This window comes from Xiphias gladius, chromosome 1 (genome assembly GCF_016859285.1).
Source record: "Xiphias gladius isolate SHS-SW01 ecotype Sanya breed wild chromosome 1, ASM1685928v1, whole genome shotgun sequence".
NCBI classification, from domain to species: domain Eukaryota; kingdom Metazoa; phylum Chordata; class Actinopteri; order Istiophoriformes; family Xiphiidae; genus Xiphias; species Xiphias gladius.
Window position 1 is genome coordinate 27,800,501 of NC_053400.1, and position 23,751 is coordinate 27,824,251.

The 23,751-nt window shown below is 41.4% G+C and overlaps 1 protein-coding gene across 3 annotated transcripts in view; it reads left to right on the forward strand.

Annotated features, from left to right (window-relative positions):
- Window positions 1–23,751, forward strand: part of LOC120795126 (neuronal acetylcholine receptor subunit alpha-7-like) — a 38,341-nt gene that overhangs the window by 9,925 nt on the left and 4,665 nt on the right. Inside the window, exons 1-8 of one of the 3 annotated variants that reach the window (XM_040136701.1) lie at window positions 2,840–2,889; window positions 4,963–5,070; window positions 9,885–10,024; window positions 10,601–10,645; window positions 14,030–14,139; window positions 16,448–16,527; window positions 20,945–21,112; window positions 21,233–21,427. In XM_040136701.1, coding sequence (XP_039992635.1) covers window positions 5,016–5,070; window positions 9,885–10,024; window positions 10,601–10,645; window positions 14,030–14,139; window positions 16,448–16,527; window positions 20,945–21,112; window positions 21,233–21,427 — 793 coding nt within the window. In that variant the 5' untranslated portion in view covers window positions 2,840–2,889; window positions 4,963–5,015. Of the gene's footprint in view, window positions 1–2,839; window positions 2,890–2,990; window positions 3,015–4,962; window positions 5,071–9,884; window positions 10,025–10,600; window positions 10,646–14,029; window positions 14,140–16,447; window positions 16,528–20,944; window positions 21,113–21,232; window positions 21,428–23,751 lie in introns of those variants that run through there. The other 2 variants (XM_040136709.1, XM_040136719.1) reach the window with 2 other exon arrangements.

A 23,751-nucleotide genomic window follows, 5' to 3' on the forward strand; every position in this document is an offset into this window, starting at 1 on the left:
GGGCTCTTGAATTACTAAACATAAATCACCAAAATCAATGGACCCTCCACACACCATGGCCCTCCCCTACCTGGTCACAGCTTCGCATTTCTTCAGTGCCTCAGTCTGAGCCCAGAATTGATCCATATAGAGGGGAACGTTTCTCTTGTGGATTGATTGTCTAGACAATGTAGAAAGAGATACATAAGGAACAGTAAATCAACATTTGTTATGTGCGATCTGAATATAGCGAAGAACCCCTTACAGTCAGTGTCCAATGCTACCGATCACAAACAGCTCCCACCATGACATCGTAATCCAAGTGGTCATTCCGCAGTGATGCAATATACAGTTAGGTCCATAACTATTTAGACAGGGACACAATTTTTGTAATTTTGCCTCTGTATGGCACCATGATGGATTTCAAACGAAGCCATCAAGATGTGATTGAAGGGTAGACTTTCAGATTTCATTCAAGGGTTTTAACAAAAATATCACATTAACCGTTTAGGCCATTTAGTACAGTCATTTTTATAGATAGTCCCTCATTTTAATAGGTTAAAAAGTAACTGGACCGTTCCATGTGTGGCCGGTTCCCTCGTTATTTTATGACAAATTGAGCAGATAAACGGTTTTAGATGATTCCAAGTGGTGAATTTGCATTTGGTAGCTGATAATAGGAACTCTCAATATACAGTCCAAAGAGATGTTGATGCAAATGAAGGAGGCCATCATTAGGCTGAAAAAACAAAACAAAACTATCAGACAAATGGCAGAAACTTTAGGAGAGGCCAAATCAACAATTTGGTACATTCTTAAAAAGACAGAATGAACAGGCAAGTTTAGTGACACCAAAAAGCCTGGAAGAACATGGAAGACCACTACAGTGGATGATCGCAGAATTGTTCCCTTGGTGGAGAAAAACCCATTCACGACGTCTAACCAGGTCAAGAACAGTCTTGAAGAGGCAGGCATATCACTGTTAAAGTCTACAATCAAGAGACGCCGTCATGAATGTAAATACAGAAGGTTTAACACAAGGTGTAAACCACTGGTGACACTCAAGAACAGAGAAGCCAGATTAGACTCTGCCAGAAAACATTTAAAAAATCCCACCCAGGTCTAGAACAAGATTCTTTGGACATATGAAACTAAGATTAACTTGCGCCAGAATGATGGGAAGAGAAAAGTATGGAGAAGGAAAGGAATTGCTCATGATCCAAAACACACCACATCATCTGTCAAATATGGCGGAGGCGGAGTGTTATGGCATGGGTATGTATGGCTGCCAATGGAACTTGGTCACTGGTGTTTATTGATGATGTTGACTGCTGATAGAAGTAGCAGGATAATTTCTGAATTGTATAGGGCTATACTATCTGCTCAGGTTCAAAGCATCTCAGTAATTGGTAATGGCCATGGGTTCCAGACTTCAGGCTGTCATCGACTACAAAGAATTTCATCCAAGTCTTAAAAATCTTCTTTATATTTATAATTATGTTGGTTTGTCCAATTACTTTTGAGCCTGTGAAGATGAGGGACTATGAAGTTGGAAGTTAGCATGGTCACACCCCCTCACATGTAATGTCATTCTAAAGCTCCAGTTGTCTTCTTTAAGGAACAACATGACTTAATAGAGTGGCCTGCACAGTACTAGAGATATGAGCAAAAACATAATGTATACTACAGTGGACAAAAATGGATTTCTGGGTCTCAGGAGGCATCCACTGTTTTTTCCATCCCACAATAACCTCCATGCTCACTACCAAGGAATCCCAAGGACACATGCCTCCTCTGCAGAGGTTACCACTTTACCCTGCTTCCATTTTCAGCATATGTAGTGAAGCTGCTCATCTGATGGGCCCGACATAATAGTGAAAACTGCATGAGTAAGTATATTTTGAAATGACGAGGCCTTCCACTTACCCTTAATGGTATAATTTTGAGATCTTCTCTTTGTAATAAAGCGGCCCTTGGCTGTAGAGCCTATTGGATCGGCATTATGCCTCAGGAAGCAACTCTCCTATCTCCCTCACCATTTCTGTATCCATTTCAAAAACCTATCTTTCCCTGACTATTCTATCCGTACTCTTTTCCAATTCTTCCTGACTATTATCCTATGAAAAAATAAGCCTATCCCTATGTAATCCTATTCAAATCTCTTCAATTTAAATATAGCTACACTATTTCGCCTCCCTTCCCTTTCCTATGCTACCCTCCCCTCCTGCTACTTCCCTTAACTTACCTAACCTCACTTCTCATGCCGCACAACACACTCTCAAGACACACCAATCTCACCTTCACAAATATATATAACTATCTTGCACTCTGTTTGTCTCTGAATCTCCAAACTCAACCCCAAATCAAAACTGTAGAAACAGCCGTATATATATATATACATATATATATATAAATATATATATATATGTATATCCTTATAAACATCCTGTGTGTCTTGTTAGAAGAAGAAGATGCAAACATATAGTGATTGGTTGTGCCCTTGACCGGCATAAAATAGGATAAGATAATTAAGATAAGATTAACTTTATTAATCCCATGGAGGGAAATTTGCATTGTTACAGCAGCAGTATATAGATGAAGGTATGTGTGAGTATAGTTAGAGAGAAGAACATATTTACATCAAGAAAATATATATTTACACCAGGAAAAAATGTATATAACCTGTGTATTTTCATGAGGTTTAATATTGCACATTGTTTACATGAATGATATTGCCCATGTCATGTCGAGCTCTGCTTCCTAGGTCGCGTTTATCTTTGTTCTATTCAGTTGTGTTGAATTTTCTGTTTTACTTCTGTGTCTCTTACGCTTTTCTTACCTCTCGTTTCAGATGCCCAACTTCTTGCCCTCATGCGTTTCCCGCCACTGTGATTGTCTGCCCCACCCCTGGTATGTTGCACCTGTGTGTCATTGTCTCCCCTCTCCTTGTGTATTTAGTCTCTGGGCTTTTTTTCCCCTCTGTGCCAGTTTGTCTTCGTTCTCTGCAGCAAGCGTCCCAGCCTTTTTTTCCTAGTGTTAGTATTCTCCGTGTGGCTCTGTTCTAGTTTTTTTTTTTTTTTGACCTTACCTCAGATTGGCCTCTCTGGTTTTGTCTTCCACTTCCTCAGTGCCTGTCTGTGTACCTGACCAGTCTTCTCAGCATAGTCCTTGAGTTTTTTGTTGTTTTTTTTGAAACCCTTTTTGTGTCTGAGACGTGCTTTTGAATCCCTGCTGTGTAGTTTCAGTATTGACAGCACATTGTTTACATGGAGTGTGGTCTTGCACGTGTAAAGAGAACTTGTCATTTGTTTTGCTTACCATTGTGTTTTATTGTAATCATTCAGTCCATTTTGTTGTTTTCAGCATAATTGGTATTTTCCATATGTTTGATCAGTTGGCAGTTATCTTCATTGAGCCTGTAGCCTACAGCCACTGAGGGCCAGCCAACTCATCCCTTTTTTTATTTTCCTTTCTTTCCAAATAAGCATCTTTTTATAAAATATGACACTGAGTCTAACATCTCCATTTTTGAGAGTAACATTAACATCGTGTATCTGTTAACTTTGACCGGCTGTTTACTATAAGAGTAGCATAAGGTGGACCACAACTAGCATCGTTATACAACCCTGTGTTGTAAAATGACGAATGATGTAAAATAACTGAACCTCGTAACGTTGAAGATACGTTGTGGGCAGGCAGTCGCGTGCTTTCCGAAAATGGCCGAGTGATACAAGCGGATTTTCGTTCGGTTGACGGAAAGTTTGTCTCAAAACTCCGTGCGTGTGTGTGCGATTCACAAATAAACAAAAACTTTATTCACAAATGCCTGTTCGAAAGTTGTAAATGTTAGGGAAGATATTCAAAAATGCTATTCATTTATTGTTAATTATTTGAATGTATTCAGTTTTTTTCCTTATTCGTGGAATTTGTGTTTTTGCAGATCCATTCTATATTTGCAAGATTTTTTTTTTTTTTTTGCATTTGTGGAAGGTGTTTTATGTTTAGCTACGGATCACACATTTACACACGGATTGCCGATCTGTTCGCACAAATAATCCTGAGACAAACCTTCCCACCAAAACTGCAGTCGCCCAGACATAAAAATGAAAATTAAATTAAAAAAAAAAAATAATAATAACTATGGTACAAAATGAGATCCGAGGGGTTGAACAACAAAACAGTACGAGCCGCTGAACCTGACTTTGACTGGGGCAAATGCATTTTGGAGATAGGAAGTACTAGTCAGAGTATGTGCACACATCAAAAATATACGCAGTGCGTTCAAAGTTAGCCCGATAAACAGTAGTTAAAAAAAAAGGCTCCATGCATTAACTTTAATTTCAAAATAGCTGTATTTTTTCCCAGTGACCAGCAGATGTCACCTTGTTTTGCAAAAAGTGAATTTATAGTAGCTCGGTAGGACGCTGTGCAACTTTTGCCAGCATCCCCGCTTATTCCCTTTCAGACTCTGTAAACTAACCTTGAAAAAAGTCCACATGCTAATGAAAAGTAGGGGAAACTGTGCAGCGGATAAATCGGACGTGTGTGTGTGGTTGGGGGGGTGGGGGGGATTGGAGCCTTCAGGGATCCACTTTGTCAAGAAGACCGCTGTACAACCCACAATATACGGTAGCCTATGTGACAGCAACACGGATATTTAGCGGTTTTATTCGTCCATATGTACAAAAAGAAGAAGAAAAGAGAGGAACAAGCAAAACGTGTTTGTTTCTATAGTACGTGGAGATGGAATCGACATTTGTGTACAGCAGTTTGGGGTTTTTTGTTGTTGTTGAGAGTGTTATCCTGTGTCAGTAGGTTCATGGTCAATGGGGGAGAACAAGTTTTGGTGCTGTTACCCGGCGGGGCAGCACGTCTCGTTGTCTGCCAAACAGCGGCTTCACATTAGGAGGAGGAGCTATCTAACACACACACACACACACACACACACACACACACAATCTCATCATTCCCGCATCCCGCCAGGTCCAGCGACGACCCGAGGAGTCTCTCTGCTCTCAGTCGTCTCTCGGCTGAACATGGACCTGACCAGGGTTCTGCTCTTCGCCGCGGTCACCGCCTGCACGGTGACAGGTAGGCTGTCCACGGACCGACTCTCACACAGCCGGGAGGATTTTTGTTTTTTATTACTACTCTCTTCCTTTCTCTTCTTTTCTTGCCGCTTTTCTTTGTGAGTTTCATGTGCGTAATTTACCTGCTTTCGCTCTGGATTGATTTTGAAGAGCCTCTTAACCGGAATCGCATCACCTCATGTGCCGCACGCCGAGTTTTTTTGGGGGGAACATTAATATTCTTTAACGCCATTATTATTATTATTATTCACACGTGACTTCACTACTATATGTAGGCTAAATATGAACTAACAAAGTTAAACGTCGTCCACAGAAAACAGCATATTCAAGTACAGTCAACCACTCAACGATACAAAAGGCTGCATAAAGTAAATGGCAGGGCTCGCATTTCCATTTGATGTAACGGTGCAGCCATAAAAAAAACAAAACGGCATCTTGGTTTCGTGCTTGTGAGTGAGTGTGATGACAACTTTCAAGCTGCTTAATATGCGGCGGCGGACAACGGGACGCTAGTGCGGGTTCACTTGGCCGGATGAGGTGGTACATCTCCGTTGCTCTGCCCCGGTTCCGGCAGGGATTTCAATACGCCGATCGGAGTCCTCGGAGTCTGTGCGATTCGCCCGGAGCTGCCTCTGTAGTTTACTGCGAGTGGGGAGTTGGAAGACGGAGAAAAAACAAAAAAACACAGAGTTGAACGCAATGCAAAACTGAAGGGCGGTGAATACCGGCCGCCTCAGTCGCTGGCGTTCAGGCCTTTGCTGATACTGAACTAGCGTGTCGATGCAGTCTTGCGCTCCCGTTCGAGACTGTGGCCACTTTGTCGTTGGTAGTTGTGGGCTGTGATGAGAAAAGGTGTCTCTGAGACAGCCTATCCTCACGAACCGAAGACACCGAACCACCACGGGGTCTGCAAATGAAGCGTGTGAATAATAATTCGACCACCATATCAAACAGCTACATGAATATCATTCATGTGCAGGTGTTTCTGTTTTGTATATTGTTCTGCAAATCATCACAGTTCATTCAGTCCCCCGTTAACTGCATGATCCCTGTGAAGTGTGACATACGTGGTGGTGCTTCTCCTGATGGGTTTTAGTGGGCCAGTCCAAGTCAAAAGTCCCAGGTTGATTTTCATCCCATTAATATGAAATATGCTTTTATGTGTACAGAAAGAAGTAATGTAATAACCGAAAAAACAAAGGTCCTGTTTTGCAGCCTGTGAAGATTACGACACATACCACATCATAGGTTTTCATGTTGGGTTTCATGACAGGTTCATATGGACTCATAGTGCCGGACGGAGTGTGTGACTGTTTTGCCTGTCAGCGCTGAACTTCTCGCAGCTTTTACTGATGCTGTGTGAGACTTGCAGACAGTTTTTGTAAATGGAAATGAAGAGAAGTAACGGGGCATCAATCTGGATCTTTTGCTGCTTTCCTACAGTGGGACGAATGAGAAAAACGTATCAGTGGGATCACGGCACGGCAGTCAGTGGGAGGGGTAGTATGTTCTGGTGTGTGTGTGTCTGTGTGTGTGTGTGCATGTGATAGATGGACACAAACAGACTGAGAGACAGCTTGAAAGCATCAGATTTGTCACTCTTACGTTCAAAGACCTTAATTGAAACGGATAACTGAACAACGGCTTCTATGTCATAACCAGAGTAACACTGTTCTCCTTGTGCCCTCCACGCGATGTTGCAACATCCATTTCCATTGATATGTATGAATTACATACCCTGCTGCTTCCTGTGCTCGGTCTCGAAGCGTGCAAACCATGCATATTTTAAGAACTCCGATCTTTAAATGGTAATTAGCGAATGAAACCTGCAAGGCATTCTGTGTGTCATCAGTTTTACTCGGATGTGCTCTGAATTTTGAATATTTTGATTGAGGCGATTAATTTAATGGTAATCACTGACTCGGGCTCTTCAGTCTGCACTTTACAGGCACTTGTTAATTGAGTAAAGTATAGGGAGGCAGATGGAGAGAATACGTGTTAGTGTGTGCACATACACACAAGATGTGCACATCTAAAGGTCTGAGCACAAGTCTGGGATATTTAGAGCGCTTGTCCATCTCTCCGACATTTTTAAGGTTGTTAAATTTGATTAAGAGGTAGAAAAAGCCTTTGCTTCTCCCAGCTCACTTTCAGCAACATATTGCCAACATATCAGAAGTGTTCCTCGTGTGGAATGATGGACAGTAATTTACTGAGATGTGTAACAGAAACGTCTTGGGAAAGCTATAAACAGTCATTTTTCTGATCCTCACAGTGAAATTTGATTACGGTGGGATTGGGGAGGGGGCAGATCCACACGGGCTTCTGACATGGACAAAGATATGCTTTCACCTAATCTTCCAGTCTTTTCTTATGAAAGAACTGGATGTGACAGAGAACAGAGGAAGGGGGCCGATGCCTACAGATAACAAGCTCCCTGCCAAATCATCGGGGTAATGTGCTTCTCACAGGTGGTTTAGGATAATTGGGCTATGTCCATTAGTGAAGTGAATAGATGCTGCCAAAAACACTTCATAACTCATGCGAGGGGATGAGAGTGTGTTAAAATGAGGGGCAGGTCGGATTTGAGATTGCACAGTGGGGTGAACCTAGTCCAGGTGTTTTATTTGGATGCCAGCCTTTAAATGAAATGCAAAATTATTTTAAAGAGAAATTTTTGGTGCAGACTCAGATTTTACTGCCCAGATTGACCAAGGCGAGGGTGGATCCCAGCAGATCTCTGCGGGATGGCATCTAATAGTGCCCCAAGCAAGGAGTCGTCTGTATTGAGGTGATATCCGCGAGATGAACGACGCAGAGAATGAGGAAAAAGCAGGATTATTATTATTATTATTATCCAGAAACTCAGGCAGAGACTGGATGATTTGGGAGGTAGGAGAAGAGAGGAGAGGCTGCTTTTGGAAGGTGGAAGGTGTTGCTCTTAATTGGGAAATCACATCATCTTATCACCCGGCCCTTCAGAAATTATGCTCCTCTCAGCTTTAAAGAGCGTTTTAGCATCATTCAGCTCATTGTTTTGGTTTGGTGGCCCATAACTTGACTGTTTTGAGTCCCTCTCACCACTCACGTCAGTTACAGTTTTGCGGTCACAGTAGGCAACTATTTTCAGCACAATATGTCTGTGAAGATTCTCAGTCATCCAGGTCATGGTTATCCAAGAAGTGTTAAATCAAGGGAAGCTTGACTTGGTCATAGAGCTCGAAGCCGTTTCACCTCTCCTCCAAGAGGCTTCATCAGTACTGACTGACCAGTGGGTGGTGCCAGCTATTTAACTTCTGCGGGGTCGTTATCAAGGCCAGGGGTGTCACTTGGTTCATTAGCGCTCCTGGCTGTTGTAAAGACAGTCGTTGGAGTCACATTACGCCAAGTGTGAACGGTTGTTTAAATCTCCCGGGAAGGGATGAAAAGACAGCATTGTAGGTGGGGGATAAGTGGTCGTGCTGTAGGCATCCTTCTCTGTTAAGGGATGGCTTCTCTACTTCAACGTAGATAGACTCCTTCACTTGTCCTCCAGTCTTTCAAACCACCTGTCCTCCCGATTCCAAATTATGTACGTTGTTGTCCTCGAAGGAGTGTCCCCTTAACCTTCAGGTGTAGGTAAACTGCTGAGGCTTGACCTGAAGAGTTGGCGCTCCCGTGTTGAGCCATGCGTTCGTTCAGTGGTTGTATGAGGTCCACCTGAGTTTCTCACATACTCCAGACACGTATGGGATGACGATGTTGTTGCCTTTCTTCTTCTTTTCTTCACCAACTGCATGGTTGGCGTTCCTCCTGGATCTTGTGGCTGTTTTCGCGAAGGTCCAGTTAGAGTATCCACAAGCTTTAAGTACGTCCTTCAAGCGTTTGCACTGTTTCTCTTGGGCCTGAGCACTTTAGACCGGTACATTATCAGCTCGCTGTTGCAAGGTTCGGATAACTGACATTGTACACTCCCTGCTCTGCACCAAATTGCAGACAGAAAAAGTTAGCTATCTGGTGAACATAATAGAGCATTTAGCAGCTAAAGAGCCAGATGTAACGGACTTAGAAGGAATTTGAAAATATGCGAATCAGGTGGACTCAAAAACAATCTCAAATGATGCTTATTTTTCTTTTTTATCTGCTGGATGCGTAAAAAGGGAGCTATTTGCTAGCACATTCACAATGACAACTTACAAGGTGATAATATTTCAGCGCTGTATTTACAGCTTGTTTCTGCATCCCCAAGTGGCAGATTTCAGTGAATTTCTAATTCCAAGCTACTCTGCTGGAGTTCGGTCTCAAACAGCAGTTGATCATTTGGATCATTATTAGAAATCATTACAGCTCGCATTATAGCAGCTTCTGTTGACATTTTTTTTCATGTTTCATGACATTACACATTTCTTATGAACATTTTAAATAATGTTCTACAAAATCCTTATTATTACGACAAAAATTCAGTAATGTAACGTCCCGCTCTTTAGATTTTCTGTTGGTGAAGTTTTGGCATCATTCTAGTCCTTGTCTGTTCGCTCATGGTCATCACTGCGCAGTATCCCGGACAAACTGCTGTTGCTCTTGCTTTGAAAAGAAATATGTTATACAAGACAGACATTGAACCGAAATGCAGTCCCAGACAGTCACTAAGTTCAGTTAATATGAGACAAAAATTTCTTTGTGCTGGAAGTGGCAATTATTGGCAATTATTGATGCCAATGCCGTTATTGATTGATTTGTTATTGATGTGACAAACAGTGTCTGTCGTTCCCATTTTTTTTTCCGGAGGTGATTATGAAAGTATAATTACTGTCTGAGTCTCTCTGTCTTCTTTAGTTTCTCATCAAGGGGCAAACCAGCGCAGGCTGTACAGCGACCTGATGACTGGCTACAATCCACTGGAGAGACCAGTTGCCAATGACTCTCACTCACTCACTGTTCACTTTGGCTTCAGCCTCATGCAGATCATGGATGTGGTATGTGAATAGCGGCTCTCCACGCTGTACCTGTATGCATACTGTAAGAGTGGCGTCGTAACCAGTTATCATCAATTGATATAAAGATTGTCAGTATCTTCTCCCTTCAAAGCTAAAACCAACAATATTCATTTTCTACAATATTGGTAGAGTCAGTTTTTAGTTTTTTTTAATTGAGCAACTGTTCCAGTTATCTTTGATGGATTTTTAACAAATTTTATTATCATTTACAGTGCATCTGGGTTGGTTTGTTTTTTTGAGTCATAAATTCAAAGTGTAATTGATGCAGAAAGCTTTAGCACAGCTGATGCGGGTACCGGAGACATAGAACAAGCTTCTCTTTATAAAAGGCTCACTGAGCATCATCATATATTCTGTTTTTAGTCTTGCTTGTCTTGGTGCTCAACAGTTTTCACTACTTAACAGTCAATTATTTTTCCATTTCCACAGCCTCGAGAGATGAAGCTACTGTGGCTGTTTAATTTTTTGGAATAGCATTATTCCTCCTTTATGAATGAATTATATTATTAAATATAAATGATGATAATATTAATAAAAATCATGTTTTTCTGACAGGATGAGAAGAACCAGGTTTTAACAACCAACATTTGGCTACAAATGGTAAGACTTTTCCCTGTACATTGTATATATATTTCTATATCTACTGATCCTTTCCATGGTTACAAGATGCTGGAGTGTATCTGAGCAGGCACTGGGCGAGAGAGCCGGACAGTTTAGTGGCTGTGACTTCCTGGAGATTTTACATTCTATTTAGCACGTGCTTCGCCCTCTAACGGGCTTCGCTATTGGTTAACCCCTTCGATGCTCAGCCTCAGCACCTTGAGACACTACCCTCCGATTGGTTATAAAACCCCAGTGCACACACTGCTCGGCTCCCTCTTTCTCTAAGCCACTCTGAAGACTATTGCACATACAAAGATTCTGTCACCCTCCGGTGTCATAGGACGTCGATGCAGAAGACTTGCTTGAGTTGCGCCCAGCCGCTGGTGGCCAACGGCAGCCACGGTGACTGCTTCGGTTGCCTCGAATGGCGCCACCAAGGTGACTCTGACTCCACATCTCTGCTCTCACTCCCTGCCCGAGCTGAGTACCAGGGGGGCGGGGGCGCTGGACCTGTCGCGGCCTCTGTCTCAGGGTGGCGTCGTGGCAAATTTTTTTACTGTTAATAAAGGCCGTCACCCCAATCCTTACATTTCCCCTAAAGAACTATGTTCCTGTAATGCTTGCACTGCACTGGTGACAGATGCTAGCCTCAGGAGGGGGGAGAGGCCCCCTGTCAGAGAAGGGGCACCTCTCTCTTCACCCTCCCGATGCGAGGCTGAGGGCGAGGGAATGGCGCGAGTAGCCTGTTTCCCCCTCCCTTGCCTCGCACAGCGCTTGGCGCTTTCATGCCACCTTAGCTGCCAACTCACAGACTGTTGATGCCGCCAGCATGACAGTGGAGAAGCCTCCCATCGGTGGAGAAGGCGCCGTCTTCAGATACCACGTGGAGTCAAATTTTTTAAATGTCAAATTTTACCTTTAACTTTAGCCCTTAACCTGGTATGTAGTGTATGCATCTCATCACAAAAAAATTAGGTAATTACTAATATAGTATGTTGAAATGTATAGTAATTGTCTTACAATCTTGCTTATCACATCAACGGTTACCCAGTCTTTTCCTTTTCATCTTCCACAGGAGCAATACAGCCCTTTTCCTCAGTGTAGTGAGATGACGTGTATGAACACAGATGTTTTATCACGGCCTGTCCCCTGTATGACAGTAGTTCCCTGCTGCTGCAATGTCAGCAAGCCGTATCAAGGATGTTTGGTCTGTTTTAAATCACCATGTGGATTCCCGGCGGCAGTCTTGCTCAATCTCTCTCACCGCACACCCTGCAAAATCGACTTGGGCTCTCAAACACAAGATGGCACAGACAGCATCCACATTTTCTACTGTCGGCGTCAGTCCAGCATTTGTCAGTCTACTTATGTGGACTCCAGCAGGAAAGAGAGTTTAAATGTCCTAAAGATGCGTTCTCATCTCTGAGGGATACTTCGAGACATCGAAGATGGCTCTGTAAGATTACACACTCAATCACTTTTGCCAGAGATTTGTAATTATGTCTCGGCAAGAAGGTGTAGTTTATTTGATGGTGTTGATGATGTGAAGAGGATGAAGGAGACTCCGCTGACACTATCTTGATTGCATATAAAGGTTTATTATAAAGAAGAACAGCGTCAAGTCAAGCATCTGCAGATCTGCTTGTGAGAGGGTGTGAAGCCGATGAACCACTCTGAAATTCAGCCTTGGTCACCGACTCTTAAATAGAACAGTTGTTTTCCTAAAAACTGTCACTCACATATGGTTTTAGTTACAAAGCATTAATTTCCTTTGGGAACTGCAAAACCCCTTCTGAGGACCTTTGACCTACGGCCTCTGAGCCATACCTCTATTTTCACACATGGTTTATATCCTACACATATGACCATACACCTCAAAGGCAAATAAGCGCATTTGACTAAATGTCAAATTACTCTTTAATGATCAAAAGTAGAAGAAAAGAATCCGGGAATTAAATCAGTATCTCTGTTAAAAGCAGCAGCACGTTAGTGGGTATGACATGACTCAGTGGAAATGCAGTTTATTCTGAATTTACCATGTGAGCTATACAGGTGATTCCACCCTCCCTCAGTGTGTTTTACTCAGCCTTTATAAGGGACTGACCTTTGTATTTCTTCATGCCGGCCACAGCCATTATTTGAATACTGTGACGGTTTGAATAAATAAAAAAATGAACTATAGATCTCACTAGAAAAAGACATTTTATTAAGGCCTGAAAAGTCAGATCACCCGCCTGTACCATTTGGCTATACCGAGCTGGAAATCAGCCCAAGCCATCCTATGTGGGCCTGGGTAGGGTTTGTGCTTGTTTTTCAAAGAGATCAGATACGGTGAAAAATTCAGCTTTCTAATCATGTTGTGACTCACACAAAATTGTGTAGTTTCACATTAAGTAATAACTGTTTCCGGCATTGCAGGAAAACACGTCAGTCACAGATTGTGTTTTAAAATTGGTCACGGTTCCCCGTGACACTGCGGTTGTTATTTTGTGTCATATATTCCCATTTTGTTGCCATCTTGGTTTTTCAGGTCTGAGCTCAGACCTTTGAAAGTAACCAAGCATGGCTTCAGGGCTTTTTCGCTTTGCTAACGGCGTGGCTTTATGGATGGCAATGTCAGTCTGTCAGTCCACCACTTTTGTCCAGACTGAAATATCTCAAAATTTACAGGATGGATTGCCATGATTTTTTTTTTTTTTTGCAAACATCCAAGGCCCATTTAGGGGAGCGGGAATTCCTCTGACTCTACCTCCACCAGCGGGTCAAACTTTTCACATATAAGGTGAAATAGCTTGGTATCTGCTACATGTATCAGCACAAAACTTTGTACGGACATTCATGATTCCCAGAGGATCTATCCTGCTGACTATGAGGATCTCCTGAGTTCTCCTCTAGCTCCACCGGCAGGTTGAAATTTTTGGTTCTAAGTGAAATGTCTCAATAATTACTGGATAGATTGCAGTGACATTTTCTACACACATTCAGGCCCCCCTCAGAGTGAATTGTATTATCTTTGGTGATCCCAGACTTTTCCTCTAGCCCCATTTTCAGATTTTGAGTCTGTCTAATACCTTTCTTTTTGTTGTATGTTATCACAGACCTACTACAGTGGGTGTAAACTCTCAGTCTTGATGGGTGACATACTGTATAAAGCCTCTAGATAAACACATCACGACAGTGACATTGACATTTGGTTTGAGATCCAAGTGCTGTGAACGGCTATTCACTGCACCATTCACTGCCAAAGGAAAGACATTATTATCTTCCGTAGAATTACAGCAATGAGTTTGAATGTCACCTAATCAGAGCCTCATCCAGGTTTAAAGAATACGTTAAAGATACGCATGTGAAAAATGAAAAGAATGTTTCTGTATCCCACAGTACTGGACTGATTATCACCTCCAGTGGAACCCATCGGATTATCCAGGTGTGACCAATGTGAGATTTCCCGACCATCTCATTTGGAAGCCAGACATTCTGCTCTATAACAGGTAGCCACGGTACACACAGATCCGCCGGGTGCTGCACTGTAATTGGATATGCCTGGTGTCAGACTCATCACTAATGCATTGTCCTCTGCACAATGCAATGGCAGGGTCTCGGGGGGGGTGATGCATTTTTGGGATTTTTGTGTTCCCGAGTTAAAAACAAGATTGGTACAACGACACTGACTGCGATATATTAGACACCACAGGTCTGAATTTTCTGAAACATAAAGGCATTTTTTTCGTTTTGGCTCTGTGGTCTTGTGTCTGAAATGTGTAATTAAGAAAAATATTGGACCTCATGCAAGATCCACATCACTACAAACCGATTCAATAAAAGTGACATGTGCAAGTGACTTAACAGAATTTGTTGCATTCACAACATTTTTTAGATTTAAGATCGGTCCAGACTTGTCAAACAAGTCACGTAAAAACCTGGGTGACTTAATAATTAATAGCCCTGTGAATGGATTTGGATTTTAATTATGTTACTGAATTCAACCAAAATAAAAATGATTATAAATTAAAATGTATTCCTTGAATGTCCCCTATTTTTTAAGGACGTCTGTTTTTTGGCCTCTAACTTCACATCTTTTTTTGGGTCCACTACTGACACTGCTAAATTTGTTACGTTTTCACCTGCTGATGTCTGACAGCAGGACTTGAAGCTCTGCGTTGTGAATTTCCTCTTTTTGCTTTTGGGTGCCATTTTTGTGAATGAAATTTGCCTCAAAATGGAGTGGAACAGGTACCTCTAGATAGGAGAATTTAAGGGGAGTTTAATTTTGCCAATGATCAATCTCACAAGCGCGCGCCTACCCGTGAACAGGTGACATTCAGGTTGAAACGAGGGAGTTATGACAAGTTTGCGCTGTTAAGAAGGTTTGCTGAATCTGACATGAAACACTTGTATGATCAAACCTCGTGTACAAAGTAGAAGAGGCTCAGGAAGAGAAAATGAAAAGATGCGCTGTTATACTGTTGAACAACCAACACACAAGTTGCAACAAACTTTCTCCAAAGACCTTGTTATTCTTTGAAATTATACATATTTATTATTATTGAAATTTGTCTCACCCACAAATGGGCGAATTTTGACAAAACAGCGTTTGTTGTGACAGGGCATATGACGGCATAAAATTATTCCACAAGGGCATGCACAAGACGATGGCAACTTCTCTATTCCCTTCAAAATAAATCCCAAGTAAAATAGAATAGAATACAACTTTATTTTTACACCAGAGTGGAAAATTGGCTTTAGCTCGCCAGAACATAAAATCTACATGTCAGAAATATATGTTGTCACAGGACTAATTCAGGGTCTCTTGCAGAGAGGGTCTCACAAGCATAAAATGAAAGATTTACAGTATACACAAAAAATCTCAGTCTTTCTGGAGCAAAAAACCCATTTACGTTTACGTTTGGTACAAGCTTGGAAGATCAATGTGCATAAAGTAAATGTATTTCTGTGTTAAATCTGAACAATAGTGAAAGGATAATCAGAAATGTTAAATTAAACAACGTCGCACCGGTGCAGCTTGTCCTGTTATGTTAGATGATTTTCAGACAGGAACATGATGCTTCAAGGTCAGCGGTGCTCTGCAGTTTAAATAAATGCGGTGCAGTGTAGAAGAGTGCTTTGGGGCAATAAATCATTTAGACAAATAAATAAACTTGTATAGGAAAGATTGGAGAAAGAGCATTTTATCATACAGTATGTCCCTTGTGAAAAACGCTAAAGCGCTCACCATTAATCAATCTTTAAAAGAAAGATCTGACTAAATCGCATTAGAGGCGCTCTACTCCCCCATCAGCTAATGAGCGAAAAAGCATTGCACTTCATTTGTTATAGTCCCACTGAGTAAAGCCTTGATCTGAGACTCTTTGAATTAGTCGCTGCTGTGAGTTAAGTTTTTTTTTTTTTCCTTTTTCGAGCAACTCTTTCAACTGCAGCTCAACCCTGCCTCAACCTCTGGGGAGTTCATCTAGAGGGAGTGAATTGTGGGTAGCGGAAGAGAATGAGGGTAACCACTGAATAACCATCTCCAGGGAAACGTTGCATCAGTTGTGACTCCTCGTGCGCTGTGTACCTGCTGCAATAATGGGTTACAGAAATATTTGTATTTTTCCATCACATCTGTTCCCCTTGCTGTTAGTGGCTCATCCAAATTTATCTTGCATCCTTATATTTAATAGCAGTTTTTGCAAAGGTTGTATCAGTGGTTGACTTTATTATGGTGTTTTCCCCTGAAGCTGTACTTTGGTTGCAGGTAACTGAGCAGTAGATACTGACGTAGCTCCATGTTGTCCACAGTGCAGATGAAAGATTTGATGCTACGTTCCACACCAACATTTTGGTCAACTCTTCGGGCACCTGTTCCTACTTGCCTCCAGGTAAGAATCGTAACCTCAGTTAGCACTCCCACTTCAGTATCAGACAAAACCATATGTGTACTCATTGGAAATGTTAGATGATGGATCGTTTCTCCTCTCCTCCGCTATTTTTTACACATAGAAATACTGTATTTCAAAATAGTCATAGATGCTACCTGAGATAAACAGCTAAACTTACATAAGCAGCAATGTAAAGATTTCCCTCTGAATTAAATCAAATGAAACACATGCTGTTTTTAAAGAAACCGCATGACTAAACCTTATATTCTACCTCCAGAGTCTAAAGGAGAATGCACATAGGAAGTGAACACGTGAAAGTTATATATCATGTGTTGTAAAGGCTCTCCTCTGGTGTGATGAGTTCTGAAGCACATAGTCATAGTTAACGCTTTTTAAAAAGTCGGAAGTCAACTGCCGTGTCACAGGGTGTGTCTCCATCCAAGTTTTTACACTTGGGGTAGGAGGAAAAGTTGGTGTATAAGTGCAATGGAAACAGATTCAGCGAATAAATGATGACGTACAGAAATCCCATGACTTAAATGTCACTGCAAGCTCTTTTCGTTGCGTCCGGATGGCTTTTAACACGCTTATGTAAGCACATTCTTTTGACGATTTTCTGAAAATTCGGTTAAAACGTGTGATACATTTGAATGGTGACTCGACTACTGGTAATAAGAGTTCATAAGACAACTATTTGCGCCAAGAACCTAGAGTTTGATGGCACTGGAATGTCATTATGTTAAAGTCCAACTCAAATATTTTCTGTGAATTATATGTCCCGTGTGAGATTAAAAAACAGAAACCAAAATGGAGAAATTTATATTTTTATTTTATTTTTGTTTATTTTTGGATTTCATGATGGCCATCCCCTATTTTTTGCATTAATTCATCGGAGTACTGTCAATTCTCTGTCCACATAGATTTCATACAGCCGTTCAAGTTGCTTTATTTTAAACCATATGTACACCAGTATGCAGAAAACGCATGGCTAGAAAGCTATGGCTGAAACACAACAGACAATCTGGCAAAAAGTGAATTAGAGCAGCTGGTATATACTGTATACTACAGAGCTAATGGGAAAAAGGGAACGGGAGTGGGCGGGCCAGGGAAGCTCATGGAGAATGGATCTGAAATGACGTGAGAGTTAGTTCATGGAGGTTAAAAGACAGACAAGGCAAATGTGAGACTAGATGTTGTGACACAAAGCAGACATCGGAGTATTTTTTGCCAAATTCATATGAACATTTGCCCCTCTAACTCTGTAAACCCTTATTTACTAATGGGAAAAATGACTTGCCCTCTGATACAACCCTAAAACAACCAGATTTATAAATCTGTTTTATAGTTAAAAGAAATAAAAAACTATAAAATGAAAACATTGACAACATCTAGGCCTGTGTCTCAACACCGACTGTGAAACTATGTTGGCCCATGGTTGAACTCCTGACTCCTGCTGCGCAGTTATTTGTTGTTTGTGCGACTGAATATCTAAATATGCATAAAATCTAAGTATTACCAGTGTATCATCAGTTAGTTCTTTAATTATCAAGACATTATTGCATTAGAGTTAAACTAAAAGAACTGCGAGGAGTCGTCGAGAGAGGAATGCAGCCTGGCTTTTGATCATTAATACCCAGGTATGCCATTAGTGCGCAACTGTGCCAACATGAGCATTATTGAACAGGTATTTGTCAGTGCCCTTTGGTGTGGTATTTTAACAATTCAGAGCAGTGAACATGAATGTAGATCTAGCAAACATGGTAAATAATAAGCAAGTATTAACTGTAGGCCTCTGAGGTGTGCTGGTGTTATTCGGGGTTTTCAGCAGCAGCTGTTTTCATGAGGGGGAGTTTTTAATTGACTCCCTAAAGCTATGTTTTTTTTTCCTTCACAGGGGTTTGTATTTGTCACAGCTTCACAGTTGTATTGTATTGTGTTTGGTTTTTCTCTTGGTCTTGGTCTTTTTTATTTCAAATATGTTGTAGGTTGATTATGTTAAAAAGTTGTTCTAATAACACTTTAATTCAGGTTGTTTTTTGCTAAATAAATTGTCTGACATTTTGGGAAATATTTTCTTTATATGAGAAGATTGACACAACATGTCCATACACTAATATGAACCCACAGCCAGCAGTAACAAGTTAGCAGCTGCAGCTTCACTTAACTTAAACTGAAAACAGGTGAAACAGCTAGCCTGGCTCTTTGGAAAAGTAAAAAAATAAAATAAAATCCACCTGATAGCAACTCAAAAGGTCACTGATTTACACATTATATTTCCTTTGTTTAATCTGTGCAAAACATTGACTTGGCCCCTATGGACAGGGCCAGGCTAGTTAGTTTCCCTGGTATTTCCAGTCTTTATGCTAAGCCAAGCTAACCGGGAACTGGCCATGGCTTCATACTAAATCGACATACATAAATCTGGTATCCGTTTTCTCATCTAACTCTTGAGAAAAAAGCAAACAAGTGTATTTTCCCAAAATGTAGAACTGTTGTTATACTCTTTTGTGTTTTGAAATGGTCTTATTCCACTAACAGTAATTTAATGTTAAATGCAAACACATGGATCCATCACTATCACACTCTATTAGGGCCAGGCGCTTTGAGGAGTGAAGCATTTTTGGCTGGACTGCAACAGTGGGGCCAGTGCTATAAACGCAAATGTCTGTGACTGACTGACTGACTGACTGATTAAGTTACACCATTGGTCAGCTTAATGCTGCATGGGTGATGCTGACATTTTTGGGTGGCCGGCCGAGCGATGAAGTTTCCCCATTCATCGTTTCACTTTCAAATTCAATTGGCGCAAACAGTTTCTACTGTGTCATCAGGATGTCGTTTACAGGCAGTGTTGCGAACTTAGCACCTTTGTCGCTAGATTTAACGACTTTTCTAAACCCTTTAGAGACTTTTCTTCACAAAAGCTTGTGAGGAAATTCTAGCGAGTTTTTGGACAAACCTTAGTGACTTTCCGTAGAACAGAGTCGCCAGTATTGCCCCGTGGGCGCGAGGTCAGGATTTCCGTCTACAGGCACACTTCTCTACACGTCTCATTCAACGGATCACACAGCAGATGACAGAGACATGAATGAGCTTCTAACTCTCTTTGTCTGAGGGTTCATTTTACAGTTAATTATAGCACAGCTGTTGTCTTTAACTTATGTTTATAGTGATTTTGTCAGACCACGTTGTGGTTTTAAAATCGTGATTTTAACAGTGCAGAGCAGCAGCTTTGAAATGGCTTAGAACTGACTGCTGGTTAACTGGTGGTAGTCTTAATGGGCCGCGTTTCAGTCACTATTTCATACTTGTTCCATTGTCTGACAAGAGAAACAGAAAAACATGTAAATGAGAACAGCTTTATTGGGAATTTGGCTGCATTAAAATACTGTATAGGTTAACACAGAGAGTAGGAGGAATGCAAACAGATAAAAGGTGGTCCAACCATATACCAGGTTGTGATCTAGTCTTGTTCATGAACAAGCCACTACTTGCCCACTACTGCCAGACTTGTAAAAGATCTTTGAGACTTTCTGTGAAACCATCAACCCATTTGTATGTACACATACATACACATTCATGCATGGGACCACATCGAAATAGAGGGCGTGCCCGTCACAGCTGGTGATTACTGCTCTCGCTGGTAGGCTTTTCCTCCCGCTTTTTTCCCTTACCACGCAAACGCGTTGGCCTGTCTCACCTCATCATCTTAATCAATACTACCGTAAATAGCTCCATCGCTAAATTTCTTCGGGATTGATTGCCTCTGTCACAAGCAAATTACCTCACAACGTTATTCCAAATGAACCCTGACTGAATGCCATATTGGCGCAAAATAGTCATTCAACACTCAGGACAACAGCATTAAATGAGTAAAACTGTATGCAGATATGACCTTCCAAATCATTTGAGTTTCCTTACATTTTTTTGTCACTGGGGTTCATTACAGTAAATGGGAATCATTTTATTTGTCTGCTCCCCATCGCCATTCATTCCCTGCTGAGGTTTATCATCTTTGTGGCACTGCGACAGAGGAGAAACCCTGTTTACTGCCAACGTCTCATATCTTTCCCTAAATGATGGAAATTATTTGGTGCCTGCATCTGCAGAAGGATTACGAGCCACTTTCATCTCATTGTCATGTTGGATTTTTTTTACTCTCGTCAGAATGGATGGCACTTGGACCCCATATCTTCTCGGAGTAAAACACCTCTTCCTGTCTGGCCAGCTGTTGGGCACTGTCATTTCTTTTTTCAATCCCTTTCTGCCTACTTTATTACTGAGAATTTGAAAACGCACTCTTATCAGAGCTCGAAACATCACTATATCTGTTTCTGTCTCTCTCCTCAGTAGCCTTCTACAGGTGAAGTACTGTACATATCAAAGCCTGGTCTTTTCATGTTTCTAACCCCAACAGGGATCTTCAAAAGCACTTGCTACATCGATGTGCGCTGGTTCCCTTTCGATGTCCAGAGATGTGAGCTGAAGTTTGGCTCCTGGACATATGGGGGCTGGTCTCTGGACTTAAAGATGTTGGAGGCAGATATCACCGGCTACATCGCTAACGGAGAGTGGGATCTTGTTGGTAAGAGGGACCAGTGGCCTGTGAATTGCAGAGAACTGATATGTCGGTGAGGTGATAATTTCTCCATAACTTTTCGCTCCAATTCTGCCAGAGTAGATTGTGTTTTGTTTTGCCTCACAGAGGTCCCAGGACGGAAGAACGAGCGTTTCTATGACTGCTGTGAGGAGCCGTACCCTGATGTCACCTTCACCGTGGTGATGCGGAGACGGACCCTCTACTATGGCCTCAATCTGCTCATCCCGTGTGTCCTGATCTCAACTCTGGCCCTGCTCGTCTTCCTTCTGCCCGCTGACTCTGGGGAGAAGATCTCACTGGGTAATGGGAATTCAAACACACACACACACACACACACACACAAACACACATAGACACAGACAAACATACTACAAATTGCTGGTCCTGCCCTGCTTCATCGCAGAAGTAAAGCAGTTCACTCACTGTTGTTGGAGGGTGACATATTGCTAAGTACCATACTGTAGTCACATTAAGTTTCCAAGTAGGTGCAAATCTTTGGTCTTTTATTTTTGGCAACATTGCTGAAATACTGAACATGTCGTTTGTTGCAGCACAGAAAATGTCAACATAATTGTTCCCTGATGCTTTTTGAAATTTAAATCAATCAGCTTTTCATTAATTATGGTTTTGAGTGAAACTTTAAATACTACATGCGTCAAATAGGTAATTTTTGAACACAGTTCGTAATGTTGTGTTGGATTGCATTATAGTTTATTTTTGCTCCTCCGTATGTGTAAAACATTTGACATACCTGGAAATGCCACAGAACACTCAGAGAACACATAAGTCTACAAAGGCTTGGATAAAGAAATTCAGAGGACCGTGGGCAGGTACTTCCACACATGGCTCCGCTAAATTTGTGTTTTTTTAAATGTGATCTGCCTCTAGATCTGGATCTGTATCAATATACACTTCTTACACACAATATATACAACAGACATCAGTGAATAGAAGTGCTACATTTTTCAATTCAACTCAGTACAGGGGTTCATTCGAAAAGAGCAAAGAGGGAACATTTGCCTTGAGACACCCTAAAATTATAATCACTTCACTTTCATTTAAAATGTGTTCATACATTTCTGAGCTTTCAAGCTTAATAACAAACAGACAAACTGTGACCTGAAAACATAACCACCATGTTGGTGGTAATAAGCAGTCCGATACAACATCACTACAAAGTAGAGTGTCTAAATGTTCTACAGAATTGTGCCATAAGCTAAAACACTACTCTCAAAAAAAAACCTGAACACTTTAGGAAATAAGTATTTATTGCAGGGCTTTACTAAAGTTCTTTACATTGGTCATTTTTAGCTACAGTAATGGTGTCGCTCTTGGGATGGCAAAGTCCCTCTGTCAGTTGGGCCACCATCTTGGTCCAGACTGAAGTATCTGAGCAACCAATGCGTGGATTGCCAGGAAATTTGGTGGAGACATTCATGTCGCCGTCAGGATGAACTGTAATAACTTTTGTGGTCCTTTCACTTTTCATCCAGTGCCATCATCAGGTCGAAATTGTAATTTACCCAATAGCTTGGTGTATGACCCAGCACCTACTAAACGAAGGACATCTCCATCAGTTAAAATGTCATGCTGCCGTTGCATTGGTAGATAAAATCATGTTCAGTTAATATAATGTCTGGACCTTCTGCTTAGATCCTGACAGATCTTAGGACTGTGGTCACATATCATCTTATGCACCTTGGACCCATTAAATTATTTCTTCATGTTGACTCTTCTTCTTCTTTTCCTGAAATGTATTCACTTCTTACTGTTTTTCTCTTAGTCATTCCCAGGTTTTTTTGTTTTTTTTTCATTCTACAGTTGCTGTAAAAATGACATGATCATCGCTACCTTGGATGCTATAAAATTTTTATCATTTTGTATGAAAAAGTGTGCAGGTTTCTTGGCCCCCTGCCATGCTGACGAGACCGTAAACTGACCGCCAACTGCGTGCTGTTGAAAAGAGAACGGCTGAAAATGAACGAGATCATAATCAAGTCAAATCCTGTAAAGCCCAAGTGGTTTTGACGCATAGCCAACCTTTCTATTATTCTTCCATTTTTCCCCATATAAAACAACTTTATATCCTATCCCGTTTGTCTGCTGGGTTATCAGTCATTTCATGAAAAACAATGGTATGTCATTAATCCGCTTCCTCTGTGGCCTTGTGAAGAAAGTTGATAATCAGCACTTAGTGGCTAACTAAACTGTCAGAGGCGTGGGAAAACTGTTTAATCTTATCTCAGTTGTTGTATTTGACTTGGATGTTTCATGCATAAATAATACAGGCTTTATGAAGACAGTATCTGTGCCTGGGTGGTGGTGTGTGTGTGTGTGTGTGTGTGTGTGTGTGTGTGTGTGTGTGTGTGTGTGTGTGTGTGTGTGTGTGTGCTATATGTGGGAGTAGGTGGGGGAAGTGGAGGAGAGTCGAGGCGTCGATTTATGCGGTTTGTGCCTTCCTCAAATCATTAGCCCTGTGTTGTAGCTGGATTCCTTCATTAACCAAACATTGCTTTAGAGCCAGATGTGTGGGTTTATGTGTGTGTGTGTTTGTACATTCCTTCTGATGTTTTGATAGCTCATAGATAGATAGAGGAAATTGGAAATGGGAATTGCTCATGTGA